General features: G+C 41.1%; 1 protein-coding gene across 3 annotated transcripts in view; it reads left to right on the plus strand.

Annotated features, from left to right (window-relative positions):
- Positions 1-14,908, plus strand: part of LOC306982264 (calmodulin-binding transcription activator 1-like) — a 181,373-nt gene that overhangs the window by 19,896 nt on the left and 146,569 nt on the right. For all 3 annotated transcript variants that reach the window (XM_079582132.1, XM_079582133.1, XM_079582134.1), the window contains exon 2: positions 707-799. In XM_079582132.1, the coding sequence (XP_079438258.1) occupies positions 707-799 (93 nt within the window). The remainder of the gene's footprint in view (positions 1-706; positions 800-14,908) is intronic.

Here is a 14,908-nt window from a genome sequence, read left to right on the forward strand (position 1 = left end):
CCTAAAGACTTCAGATTTTCCAGCCTTGGACTGAACAATATTTGGAAGATTTTTTCAGAGGGATTTTTTATTATTTAATCCCTAAGCCCCATTTATTGAGTTTTGAATGTCAAAAAATAAGGCGAAAATTTATTTTTTACAAATTTTTCCACTAAAAAACAGCTTATTTTAAAACCAAAGAAGAAAAGTCTTGGTAACTCATTCATCAATAAAATGAAGCCATAAATTTGAATGTAGCTCTATCCATTATTCAGATTTTGTCGCCAAAAAGATGGGAAATTTGGGGCATTTTTAGGCATAAAACACCTTGTTCTTATATGAAAAGATAAAATGACAGAAAACTTGCCATGTATTTTGTTCTCACATTCATGCCAGTGATCTACAGCAAAAGCTTCAAATTGATATCTGTGAATATACATTTTTTCCCTATTCACCTGCAGTGTCTCGCCTTAAACGTTACAAGAGGCAATAGAAATGGAAACAAATCACTATTATCTGGTCCAAAGCCCTCGGAATTGATTCAGCCCTGCCCTATAGTCGTCACCAAAGGCGAAAATGTCTCTCCCAAATCTAACCAAAACAATAACAAACTATGGCACAAACAGTGGCCATGAATCGACCACTTTCGAGATTGCGATTCAGTTAGAATGAGTTTTTAAGAGAAGCTGCTGAAGTCGATTGATTGTTGTCACGTGTTTCGTTCCAGGACTGAAGAAAATAAGAAACCCCGAGAGAACGGTGCGGATCGCAGTGGGCTACACCGGACACACCCCTCCAAAGAGCGATGACTCCGACAACAGTGAGTTTACACGCATCGGAAAACACAGAGAACGGTCAGGCTTCGTATCAACGCAACTGCGGGTCACACAATGTCTGAGGGAAAAGCCAACTGGTTCCGAAGTTTTAGCGTGATGAGGTTGTGAGCTCTTCCTGTCTGTCTTCACTTAGCTCAGAAAGATTACCTGGTGGACAGTGAGTTCCTGGTAGATGATACTTACTGTGTGTTAAAAACTTGATGTAATGAGTTCAGAGGAGACACATGTGTTCATAAAGGATGGATGGTTTGTCTTGAAGCAAAACACTTTGTATAAAAGGTTTAAAGCATAGACAAGACGATTGTTTTCATGCAGGTTAGTTCATTTGCATTCGCGGCGCTATTTCAAATTTTATAATGCATGAAATTAAAGGGATATTTCAGGATTTTTGACATAGGGCCTCATTTCCTAGATATCCAGAGTGTTGCTGATACCTGGAGATATATATTTTTTGTAATTCATGCAGTTATATTTGAAGAGTTTTGTGGCGCTAGGCTTGTGCTAGGCTAGCGCATTTATATGGTATCAGCTAGCCTGCATTAAAAACAGTGTGACCCGCTCCACAGAGCACCTGAGGCAAATCACTTATAACACCAGACTAACCATATAAATGTCTGTATCGATAGAATATTTTTTGGGGAGCTTTTACAACCACGAAGCTGATGCTGCTCAAATATAAGGTATTTTAAATGCAAAAGGGTTAAAATTATTCTATGGACACAAACATTTATATGGTTATTCTGGTGTTATAAGTGATTTGCCTCCGGTGCTCTGTAGAGCGGGTCAGACTGTTTTTAATGCAGGCTAGCTGATATCGTAGAAATGTGCTAGCCTTGCATTAGCCTAGCGCCACAAAACTGAAGAAAATCAGCAACACTCTGGATAACTAGGAACTGAGGCCCTATGTCAAACATCCTGAAATATCCCTATAATGCGAGCCTTCCGCTTGAAGGCAAACTCTTCGACCTTTATAAACACTGACTGGAAATTAATACAGACAGGAAGTACTGGTGCCCACAACTTCAACTCAGAGGAACTAGCATAGCCACAACGTTCAATGAGCCAACTGTTCGCTCCTTTTAGCCGTTTTCTGGCGGACTATAAACTAAATGGGGTGCCTATGGATGTTTTTTTCACAGCAAATTGTTTGGTCGTAGCAAAAAACGCACATGTAGCTAATGTTAGCATGTGTAGCATGAAGCTAATGTACAGTGCCTCTCGAAAGTATTCATACACCTTGAACTTTTGCACATTTTGTCATAGTGAAGTGAAAGCAAAATGATACATGATTTTTTTATTTTTCATAAAATAGAAAAGTGAAAAGTGGGGCGTGCATAAGTATTCATACAGCATGCATGAATACTTTGTGGGACCCCCTTTTACTGCAACAACAGAAAGTCTGCTGCTTTAAACTTCTCCATAACTTTATCCCTGACCTCTGGTGCTCCTTGACCTTCATGATGTTGTTTAGTGACCAATACACTCCGATCATAGCTCTGAGGGCCTAAAAGAACAGCTGAAATTAAACTGAGAGTAGTTTACACACAGGTGGCCTCTATTTAATGGTTAGGCCAAGGTGTGAACATTCTGGAGTCATTAGGAATGTTCTAAAGGCAATTTAATGCACTCAGAAAATGCTGTATGAATACTTATGCACGCCCCACTTTTCACTATTCTGTTTTTTGAAAAATAACGGAATCATGTATCATTTTGCTTTCACTTCACAGTTGTCGGTTACTTGTGTGGGAACGTTCAGTAAAAAAATCAAAATAAAATCTTTATGTTTAGGGCTGTAAACATGACAAAATGTGCAAAAGTCCAAGGTGTATGAATACTTTCGAGAGGCTCTGTAGATTCCTGGTTGGCATTGTCTGTTTCTTTTATCAGTATTTATGGGCTGTTGAACCACAAAAAAAAAAATCATAATTCAGCATTTGTTAAAGTAATGGTGGAGAAATGGGAGAAAGTGAATTTTTTCTTGCATCGTTTTCCCCCATTTGTCTCACTTTTTGGCCAGTATCTTTGTTGTTGTTGGGGAAATACCAAAGACGTCCGGGGGAAATGTGACTGGAGAGACGGAGCACAGTCTGGATGTCTTAAGTGGAAGAAGTTCATTACCGTAATACAGGCCTGGAGACATTCGAACAGTCAATATAGTATTCAGAGCATCGATCATTCAGAGTCTGGCGATACTTCCACGTGAAGAGAGGTAAATAACCTTCGTGCCACTCCTACACCTGGTCAGACGGCTTCCCTTTCGTACAACCCTAATCCGCCTTTGCACACTGGAAGAGATGCTTTGCTTTGCCCTGCCTGTGTGTTTGGATACGGGTGATGTAAGAGTCATTCTGGGGTGCTTGGGTTCAGATAAAGAGGATTTTTGTGACTTGGAAGCGGAGGTCAGTGTTAGCTCTCACTGCTGCGCACTCACTGTGGCGACAACTTTCACGGCTCCAACACAATCAAAGCGCCTTCTGCTCCTCGCGCACCACGGAGAGACCCAGAAGCCAAAACAGACACCGGGAAGAAAATGGGTAGACTTCAGCGCTTTGACTGGAAGCAGGCTGAGGAGGCTGCTGTTTCTGCTGCCGCGGCGAAGATTGAGTATTCAGGTCAGAAATATGAACAGTCTAGAGAATGTGCCTGTCACAAAATGTTTTTTTTTTATAGGATGATATATTGCCTCAGAAAATATCGTGATAAATGATAGATAGAAGCTGTTTTTTTGTTTTGGTCAAAAATCCTCTCCTCTGCATGAGATTCAGCTCACGTTACACATCTCTGCTCATGAATTTTGCAGCTCTGTCTACAATGTGTTTGTTCTCACACCTTCGTTTTATTCAGCCTTACTTGCTTTGCCATTGACTTCCCCAAAAGTAATAATAAGTAAGGAATAATCTGTTTGCCGACCTCTGATTACTTCTTTAAAAGTAGCTTCACTGATGACTTGTTTTTAAAAGTAACTCATTTAAGTTGCAAGTTACTTTATGAGTTACATTCAACGATTAACGACGACACCTCCACCGCCTCAACATACAAATGACAAGACTCACTTCTGCATTTCAACAATAACAATGCTGGCTCAAACTCACATCAGTGGCAGATTTCCATCTCTCTCCTCCTCCATTGTTATTTGCGATTGTGCCGTGAGTGCTGGGTATGTGATCCACGTGAGTCGTCCTCATGCTGAAAACCTAACTTTACGTGACCATATGTGACATTATTATTCATTATTAGACGAAGCAAATATCTTTTCACAAAGGAGAATGCCAAGTATTAATGCAGAGTGACACAGATTTGGAAATACTGTACAGTAATAACCTGTTAGGGGGGGAACAATTTGGAAAAAAAACTAAACTTTCTCTAATTATTAAAAAACGACTTTAACAAACACTGAATTATGAATAGAGTTTTCTACTAAATAAAGATACAAAGACATGGAGAGGAGCAAAGTGGTTCAACAGCCCATAATTCCATAAATAAGAATGTTAACATGATGCTTCATGTTAGCATAGTGCTAATGCTAGCGCTACCTTTCGTCTGCCGTTTTTTTCCGCTTCTACTGAACAATCTGCTGTGAACAAACATCCACATGGGCCCGATTTAGACTTGACTTTATTTGTATGTGATACATTTCGGTTTATTTCGGTTTGGTAATACACAAATGATTCAAACCATTAAAAACATACCAGTCAAGCATAGTAATAATAATAATAAATACGTTTATATTTTGCCAGAAAACGGCTAAAAAGAGTGAAAAATTGTGTTTCCCAAAAGATTCTGTTCCCCCCCTCGGTGAAGCCACGCCCCCTTCTATGGCGCGATGCCGTCTGTATCTATAGGCTTATACAATCACCACTTTACTTCGGATAAAACTAAACCCAACGTTCATGTTCATGTTTCGCACAAGGAGACCGCACTGTTTGATGCTAGTCCTGTGGCGTAGAGCTAGCCTTCTCTGTCTTGTGAAGCTGCACATACAGTCAGTGATAACAGTAATTGTGCTGTACCTACAAAACATTTGAGTATAACAGTGGTCATGGTGCTGTATGTTTTAATGGCAAAAATAATGTTGCTACTGTTAGCTTTTCTTGGGCGCAAAATAAGAGTGACTATTCACGGATTTAGAAGTAGTGAAACGACTACAATAAGTAAACACTGGACATGTGCCGTTTAGCTACGCTAACTTTATCGGGCCCAGGGAATTGAAGAGACAATTTTGGCTTTTCCTAGTAGCATTTCTACGAGCGGAATTCTTTTATTATTACATGGTGGCCTATGTTTATGCCCACAAAGTATTTTTTTTCCTCTTTCAAATGTCATTAATTTGTTTATCTGTATTATTTGGCTTCTTCACTTGATTCACTTTGCTATGCATTAGCTCAAGTACAATGGCCGCTGGCTGCTCTGCTTTTTGGTCACAACCCTAAGGGGCCGCCATATCGCCGCTAGTCTCCCATTCAAAAGCATTGGGCTTTAGACACATTGAAAACAACTTTAACGCCTGGTCCCAATTTATTTGGAACTATCTAGAGCTAGATGTTCCTCCTGTGATAACGCTGGGTTAGCTACGGGGACCAGGCTGGTTTTCGTAAGAAGAATTTTTGATATCTCGTACTTAATGAGGGTCGGACAGTTAGCATTGGACGCTACACGTCACGCAAGGGCCGAGTCTACAGCGAAGATCCCGCCCTTATGCCCTTTTTAGGAACATGCTTCGTCGGAGCTAGCCTTCTCTGTCTTGTGATGAAGCTGCACATACGTTTATCACCTGACTGAGCAATAATGCTACGCAGTTATTATTGCGACAGAGAGAATTTTGAATGGCATGAACTAATACAAGAATCCCGTGAACTCTGGGGTTAGCACGTCCTCAAACCACATGGAGACATTCTCTAAGGGACAGGCTCTGCAGAGGACGTCGTGCCGCCGCCGCCTTCGGGCTTTTCCTAATAGCGACCATTCAAAGGGTGATTTGATTTTCGATAGCAGCCGCGGCGTTATGAGTCTATGTTTATTCATGCACGCCTCTACAGTATAATAGCATTAGTCCCTATTCAAATGCATAGCCACACACAGGGCTCATTCCAGATACCAGAGTGTTAGTGCTGCGGCTAATCTGTACACATGGAATTACGGCGCTGGGCGATAATCCCATTGGGTTTGTTTGAACAGAAGGGAGCCGCCGAAAGACCAGAGGTGGCTATTTGAATGTAGCTTTACTCGTCACTACCCATCACGGCTTGTACCTATGCCACCACAACTCACTCTACTACTTCAGTTCATGATTCAGTCGTCTTTAATATGATTGACTCTCAACGGTCATGGTAGAGATTTGGATATCGTCACTCGGACTGGGTTGAGCGAGTTGTCTCAGGTGCGTGAAAACCGGAAGTCCTCCATGTCCGTTGAAGGCCAGGCCACTGTCTCTTTCAAGCCTCTTTCAAAAAGCTGCTTCCTTTTTATCCAACTGGCACGTGTCCTTGTCCTCAGAAGAGCGAGCCGTCTCATTCATGTGCCGGGTCCAGGCCAGAAGATATGTTACCGCGGCGTTGATAAAGGAAGTGTCTGTGATGTTTTCCCAATGTAGGTCCTGTAACAGCCCTCTGTGCTGCTTGTTAAGGCATAAACTACTGCTGTGGGTGTCTCATGCATATAGATACAGACGGCATCTCGTCATAGAAGGGGGCGTGGCTTCGCCGAGGGGGAAAATAGAATCTTTAGAGAAACATAATTGTCCATTCTTTTAAGCCATTTTCTGGTGGAATATGAACACATTTATCACACATAAATAAAGTGAGGTGTATATCAGGCCCATATGGATATTTTCTCACAGCAGATCGTTCAGTAGAAGTGAAAAAACGGCAGTTGTAGCTAGCGCTAGCTAACCGTTAGCATTAGCCCGATGCTAATATGTAGCATTATGTTAGCATTCTCCGTTATTTATAAATTTATGGGCTGTTGAACCTCTTTGCTCCTCTCCATGTCTGTGTATCTTTATTTAGTCGAAAACTATATTCATAATTCGGCATTTGTTAAAGTAGTTTTTGAATAATTAGAGAAAGTTTAGATTTTCTCCAAATGGTTTTCCCCCTTAACTGTTTTTAAACATGACCATATATGGGCAATTCCAGAGATGCCGTCTGTATCTATGGGGCTTAAAGGGACTATACATTGGTTTAACCCCTTAACGCCTATTGGTGCAAATTTACGACATACCTCTTCTTGCCAGACTGTGGCTAAAATAACGCACGTTTTCCCTTGATACCTGTTTGCACATCCACGCCGTACCTAGGAACGTTTTGCAAGCACTAGTTTCTCGTAGGACCGGTCAGAGAAGGAACCACAACCGGGTCATGGCAGCTATTTAGCGGAAATAGCATTTCTGCAAATCGAGGCAGCAACTTTGATGAAACCTTCAAATGTAAGTTGAATTGTGCTAAAATAAAAATAATGTAGCAGCTCCTTGTTTCCATCTTTAGATTATTGATCGGAATGAACTTCGTGTGATGGATTTTTTTTTTGTTATTTGGAGATTTCAGTAGTCCTTTGCAACATCAGGCCATAAAGGAAAACTGCTCCATCTGGTGGCCACAGTGACCGCATTTTAGTAGAATTTAGATAAAACATTTTTAGAACATGCCATTCTAGTGAAATTCTATAATCATTGTAACAACAACATCCAAGAATATGAAAAAAAGTGATCCTTTTTTTACACAGAACAAAATGAAAATTGTAGAAATGAAACACAGGCGCTAGAGCTGGTGAAGAGTGTGCCTGGGACTCCTCCTGCTGGCAGCCATGGGGACAACATCAGTTTTAATTTACAGTGTGGTTTACAGCTTCAGCACGCCGTGATAAACACACTTTAAAAATGTGGAGGAAAGTTTTTGGATTTTAACAACGACGAAATTGTATCCAGGGAGTAAATAACGAAGCGCTGACACCGTAGAAGAAGAAACAGTTAAATTAAACAGGATGAACCCGAGGATCATTCAAAACTGCGAGAATGTAGTGAAATACTATGTCTAAAGGAAGTCGATTTTGCATGAAGTGTTTCTGTTCAAGTTGCTCTGACTAGTTTTTCAGCGGTGGGAGGCTGATCTTATGCTTGTTCTGCTTTTGGGCTTTTTATACTGACTTCTATCAGACGCCAGAGCAAAAGTCCAATCTGTGTATCCACACCTCGCACATAATGGTGTTTCCTGCCACTGGGTCCACCTCGGAGGTTGTGATGGATCCTGCTCTGTAAAAAAAGAAGTGGGTGGTGTGAGAAGAAGAAGTGGAGACGCTCACCCTGCCTGTGTCTTCCACTTTCACCAAACAGCCCGGGAGAGGAAGGCAATTGCTCTTTATGTGTTCTTGTGTCAACCTGATGTAGCTTGGTGCGGTATGGTGCACTTTATTGTCCCTCAGTGGGGGAGTGTGTCCTGTGCACATGGTACTGCTTCAGATACATCCACACAAGATATAATAAAAGCAGAAACAAGTTGATGAGGATTAGTTGAAGTGTGGGGGAAATTTCTTCCATAGTGATGGTGCTGTACGATGGAATTAGTGTTATCACGATAGGTACAGACGGCATCTCTGGAATCGCCCATATATGGTCATGTTTGAAAACAGTTAAGGGGGAAAACAATTTTGAAGAAAATCTAAACTTTCTCTAATTATTCCAAAACTACTTTAACAAATGCAGAATTGTGAATATAGTTTCTACTAAATAAAGACACAAAGACATGGGGAGGAGCAGAGTGGTTCAACATCCCATAAATACATAAAAAAACAGAGAATGCTAACAGGATGCTACATGTTAGCATCGGGCTAATGCTAACGGTTAGCTAGCGCTTGCTACAACTGCCATTTATTCACTTCTACTGAACAATCTGCTGTGAGAAAATATCCATATGGGCCTGATTTACACTTGACTTTATTTGTATGTGAAAAATAAGTTCATATTCCACCAGAAAATGGCTAAGAAGAGTGAAAAACTGTGTTTCCCAAAAGATTCTATTTTCCCCCTCGGTGAAGCCACGCCCCCTTCTATGACGAGTTGCCGTCTGTATCTATACTAACATTTCAAACTCGATTTTGATACAAGAGAAAAAACCCCAACATTGAATAATTAGTATTCATGATAAACTGCTTATACTATACTAATCAATATAGCCTACAATAGAAACTATTTACAGACTGGATTTAGCCCATTAAAGGCATGTTAAAACAGTGTTTCTGCCTTCATGAATAGTGAACCGTACTGGTGATGCAGAACTGTGCATTCATACCAAACAATGTTTAAAATGTACCTTTAAAATGCCTCCAAATATATTCATGAACCAAGTACAAAAAAGTAAACATGTAACTATACTTTTGGCTTTGATATTATTTCATTTTGTTGTGGATTTCAAGAGCAAAATGGCTTAATCCAATGCTAACTGATACACGTATAGTGAATGGAGGTGGCTAAGCTATGCCATGGGAAGGAATGGGCCTCTAAGCTAGCGTTAGCCACACAGTGTTTATCAAAGCGCCTGCTCCTTTCAACAAGCCCCTGCAGCAGTAGTCATATCCTACATGGGTCACATTCACGTTTAAGAATGTGATGATGTCATGATGTCAGGTGGAGGCCAATATAACTCTATGGGAGAAATACTGTTTTTTTTGGTAAGAAATCTCCCAAAATAAAATTAACAAATGTTTTTCCTCATCAGTATTTGATAGTGATTCACAAACCGGCCACATTATTTTTATGGCTGGAAGTCCTTTTTACTGGCGAAAGTCTATTGTCTCCTTTATGAGGAAGTAATAGGACATTAGTTTATATGTGCTGACAGAGAAGACAATGAAGTTTGAGACAGTTTTTTGTTTCATGTAGATTCTCCCTGTAATGACCGAGATATTAACCAAAATCTAAGACAAAAACATCCGCAGTTCGCCAGCCACCTGTTTCGACAATGGATGCATTTAGTTTCAGCAGAACTTTATCCAGTGTTTTAGTAAAGCTATTTGGCTCAAATGAAAGTTTTGAGATACAGAGCACTGACCGAGGTGATATCTACTCGATACCTACTCCAATGAATACTTAGCATCGATACTTAGGTCAAGGTCAAGGTCAAGTTTATTTTTAAAGCACATTTACAAAACCGTCATCGCTGCCCCAAAGTGTTGTACAGGTACACAGTGCAATAATGCAAAACTACAAAAAAACTACAACAATATAACACGATAAGAAAAGGAAAAAATTACTGTATGGATTCAAAAACAAGCAATACAATTTTGAAGTCGATTCTAAAAGCAACAGGTAACCAGTGAAGAGAAGAAAGAACAGGAGTGATATGTTCATGTGGTTTGGCTCCTGAGAGCAGCCGCGTTTTGGACCATTTGGAGTCCGTGAATCGATGACTGCTTTAGACCAAAATACAAAGAATTACAATAAACCAACCGAGTCGTGATCAATGTGTGGACAACCTGTTCAAACTGGTTTAAAGGCAAGTAGCTCTTTACCTTGCTTAGAAGCCTAAGTTGGAAAAAAACAGTTTTTACGACTGCATTGATCTGTTTTTCAAACTGAAATGAACTGTCAATATGAAATCCAAGACTTTTGGCAGATGAACAGTAGTGGGACACAAGTGGACCAAGAGCATTGCCAGTGAGGTCAGGCTCACCAAAAAACACTATTTCAGTCTTTTTCTCATTCAAATTGAGAAAATTCAGCGACATCCAGTCTCTGACCTCTTTAAGACATGTCAATAAAGTGGCAGATGAGTTACATTTAAGGTCCAAAGGCAAGTAGATCTGTACATCATCTGCAAAGCAGTGAAACTGAACGTTCTATTTCTTAAAAATTGAGCCCAGTGGCAGCATGTACAGTGAAAACAAAATTGGCCCTAAAATTGAGCCTTGGGGTACGTGGTTTACGTGCGTTGTGTACCAAGTTGTGCGAGGCGCGTCATGGCTCTTTTAAAGGCTTTAAAGGGACTATACGGAGTTTAAAGATGTTAAAGTTATGCATTTTCCTCCCCCTATATGCTCCAGCCATGTCCTAATGTGTAGAATGAGCTCAGACCTGTTCACCACAACTGCCTCTAAAATCCTGCACTGTCACTTAAAAAGTTGTTACTTCAGGTCCGAATTGCCGTCATGCACGAGCTTCATATAGAAGCGAGGGCTGCTCGATTATTGACAAAATAATAATCACGATTATTTTAGTCATAATTGAAATCACGATTTTTCAAACGATTATTTGTTGCCTTTAAAAAAAAAGTCTTTATTTTATTTATATATTCATTAATAAAAAAAACTATGCTGAATATTTTCTGTTTTCTGAACAGTCATAAAAGTACAAATGATTTCAAGTTTGCCTTGATTAAAGAGAGGTCCCTGTTTCACACCTGCCCCCTGCTGGCCAGCCCTCACACCTGCGCAAGTAAACTGAGCAGCGCGGCCTGATGACATCATCACACAGCGCTGTTTTTTATGTCAGGCAAAAGCATGAGCCATGGCACGTGAAATGCGAACGGAAAATAATCCCAGCGCCGTTAAATAATGCAAGTCTGCTTTTTCGATTATGCTACTTTGGTAATTGTTTAGTGCAATAATCGAAATTGTAATCGAATTTCGATTAATTGCACAGCCCTAATAGAAGCTGCAGTTACATGTATGACCTGAAGTGGCAGCAGGGAGTATAAAACGGCCAACTTGCATCTAGTCCCTTTAAGGACTGTTTCAAGTGTTATTTCCGCTGATCACCAAAACAACCGGGATGAGTGAGAAATGCAACACACAAATGAGGCAGTTTCAGAGAATTGTGCATTTGGAGTTCTTTCTTGCCTCTTTAATGCAGCCCCTCTTTTCTGTCCCTCAGGCTTTCAGCGATCCCTGTGTCAGAAATGACCCGTGTTGTGTGTAGCCTTTGCAGACCGGGGCTCGGGGTGGAGTCCTGATGTGGGACAAGATTCGGGATCTGGGACTAAAGCCTTGAATTCAGGACACCCTATGCTTTTTCGATTGAGGAATAGATTTCTTTTGACAACCCTAACCGTGTTTCCGCCTGTAACATTTTCCTGTGGGCAGATGTGAACAGCGGTGACCCTGGTCCGCTCCTGCAGGCCGGTGTTCACCTCTAAGCTCCTTGTAACAGCTGTCACAGCAGCAGCAGCAGGTGGGACACAACAGCGCTTCACGTCGTGCCTGGTGCAGCCCTTTAGTGGAAGCAGTGTGGAGGACAAGTACTGTATTTAGCAACGTTATAGTACACCCCCCCCCAGTACTGCAGAAGGGAATCTCCTCCTCATGGATCTCTGGAAGTCCATCAAACGTGGGCGGTGTTTGTAATGCGGGGTGCAGCCTATCAACCTGCCGCAACACTGTTAGAAGCTGCGTATGGAGCTAACTAGCACAACGTGGAAGCTCTCGATTGTTTTTCAAATGCCCATCCTGCGTCTGCTGTTGACAAACTCTCCGGTCTTGGTTTGGGAGGGAGGAGAAAAGAGAGTGCTCCCCCCCGTCCCAGCGCGAGGATTTCGGAGAGAAAGTTTATCAGCAGAATGGTCAAATTAGCATGCATACCCCGTCTTCTTATCTATCTCTCTTCTTTCTTTCTCCCTCCCGCCTCTCTATCAATCCCCTCCTCTGCTGCTGCTGCTGCTGCTGCTGCTGCTGCTGCGGTGCAATGAGCCTTTCCCTCTGTCACATTAATTCCATCTTGAAAAAAAAAGATAAAAAGAAAAGTGGGTAAAAATGTTGAGATTTCCCCCGGCGCCTCCTAATATCAAGTTAAGAGTTGCGTTTGGATTCTTTCTTTGCCGCGAACAGTTTCGTAATTAACTGACAGCCTCGTCACTGGGGCATTGACTCTTTTCTGGTGTTAAATATGAAGATGACAATTTGATGAGGTGAAGTAGCGCGGCGTGTGATAGATACGCAGTTAGATGGCACCCGGAACAGAAACGGGAAGTTTGGGAAGAGGTCTCGTTCCGCTAAACTAAAGTCGACATTTTGTGACATTTCAGCTGAGTCGTAATGTTGTTCACTCAGGAAAAACTAGAGCTGTTTCCTTCATGCGTACATAGGTTCGTCTCCGACTCACGGGCTCAGAAGACCCCGTTCCTCCTGATGATGTCATGAGGTGCGAGCATCCTTCTTCAGGAAGTGCTAGTGCAGAATTTTAAAGATCTTGCAGTTTCATCTCTCTCAGTTGTGATTAGTAAAGGTTCCTCAAAAAAATTGCAGACACAAATTGCCACAATTTAATTGAGTAAGAGTTCTGTCATTAGAACAAATAAAGCGTGCTCTAAATGATCAATGAAACCTTGCTCTTTACAAAGTAAAGTTTGCTTTAAAAAGAGTAAGGTTTCATTAATGACTTAGAGTAAAGTTTACTCTAAATCAGTCGCCCCTAAAATACCTGAGCCCTTATAGGACCTGCTGTTGTGGTCCAGGCTTTTTCCAGTTAGACTTCTGTCAGAAACTATGAGTGACAGTAACATGACACTAAATACATTGTGGCCATTATATTCAGTAAAAAGACGGAGGCCTCACTGTTCTTCAGTCTGTCACAGACCGACAGGTGAAGAAGGAAGTCATGGAGATTCTGCTTTAGACAGAACTTTGCACATGTACTAAAGTAAGTAGTGAATAAATTAAACAAAAAATGAGAATTATTATTAAACAGATGTTTAAAAAAAATAAAATCAGGCGATTGATGCAGATAAGGTTTGAAAACATATCTATATATTACCTGATTAGGGTCATGTGTGTCCCAGTTCCTCTGAGTCATGGTGCAGCAGAACAGATGTGGACAGGCCCCTGTTACAGAAACTCATGAGGTTCCTTTCTTCAACACCAGTTACTTTAGTAACTGTTGACTGCACAGTCAAAGTAGATCTATCACAGTCCTGTCCACATCTGTCATGGTCCACCATGACCCACCATGACTCTACATCAGATAATACATACCGACATTTTTTTCAACCTTTATCTGCATCAATTTTGTGATTTTTTTTTTTTAAGTTTTTAAAAAATATATCAGTTTTTTCATGTTTAATTTAATCACTACTTACTTTAGTTTCATAATTTACAGCACATGTGCAAAGTTCTGTCTAAAGCAGAATCTCCATGACTTCCTTCCTCACCTGTCGGTCTGTGACAGACTGAAGAACAGTGAGGCCTTTTTACTGAATATAATGGCCACAATGTATTTAGCGTCATGTTACTGTCACTCATGGTTTCTGACAGAAGTCTAACTCTGGAAAAAGCCTGGACCACAAACAGCAGGTCCTATAAGGGCTCAGGTATTTTAGGGGCTCTAAGTCATTAATGAAATGTTACGGTGTAATCTCGTCTGCAGAAATCGTTAGTCATATTAACCATTCCTCGCTCCTCACCATTTACATTTTTAACACCATTCGATTCCAATCAAAGCCCAAAGCTAAAACCAACGTGGTCAAAAATATGATTCTCCCCTCATAGTTCATCGAAGGCAACTCTACTTTTAAGAAACAATAAAAGTCTTTGGAGCCAGGCTTTTAAGTTGTTTTTGACACGTTTAAAGTCCCCATTGGTTTCCATGTTATAGCGATCCTTTTAGAGTCGCTCTTAGCCACTCTGACTCGAAAATGGCGACCCGACTCATTTTGCAGCTTTTAGCGCTAGCTTGACGGCGGCGGCTGTAGAAATCCTATCGTTCTGCTAACGTTCGGTCCGCTCTCACGTCGCAGGTTTATTCTTGGAGAGTGACGAGTTTTTTTTTTGTTGCGCAACGCGCTGTCATGCCGTTCCAATGGGAGTCGTTTGAAGAGAGAGAAAAGTGAAATGATTGCAGCTCGAATGCGGGGGATGTTTTCTCACTTCATGATCAGTGCAAAAATATAAAGCGTGCATTCTCTGCGGAGGCCACAAAGGTTCGGCAGGAATCGGAGCACCTGCAACTTTGTCTCGATCCGGGGAAAGGTTGGTTTAAGACAAGGAGGTTTTTTGTTATTGGTGATTGAATTACTTTTACAACTGTTGGTTCTAGCACTGGAACTACTACTATTTCAACTACTACTACCACTTTTACTGCTATCAGGGCGGTACAATGTAAGACATATCTATCT

This window comes from Gobius niger (assembly GCF_951799975.1).
Source record: "Gobius niger genome assembly, chromosome: 24".
Taxonomy (NCBI): Eukaryota; Metazoa; Chordata; class Actinopteri; order Gobiiformes; family Gobiidae; genus Gobius; species Gobius niger.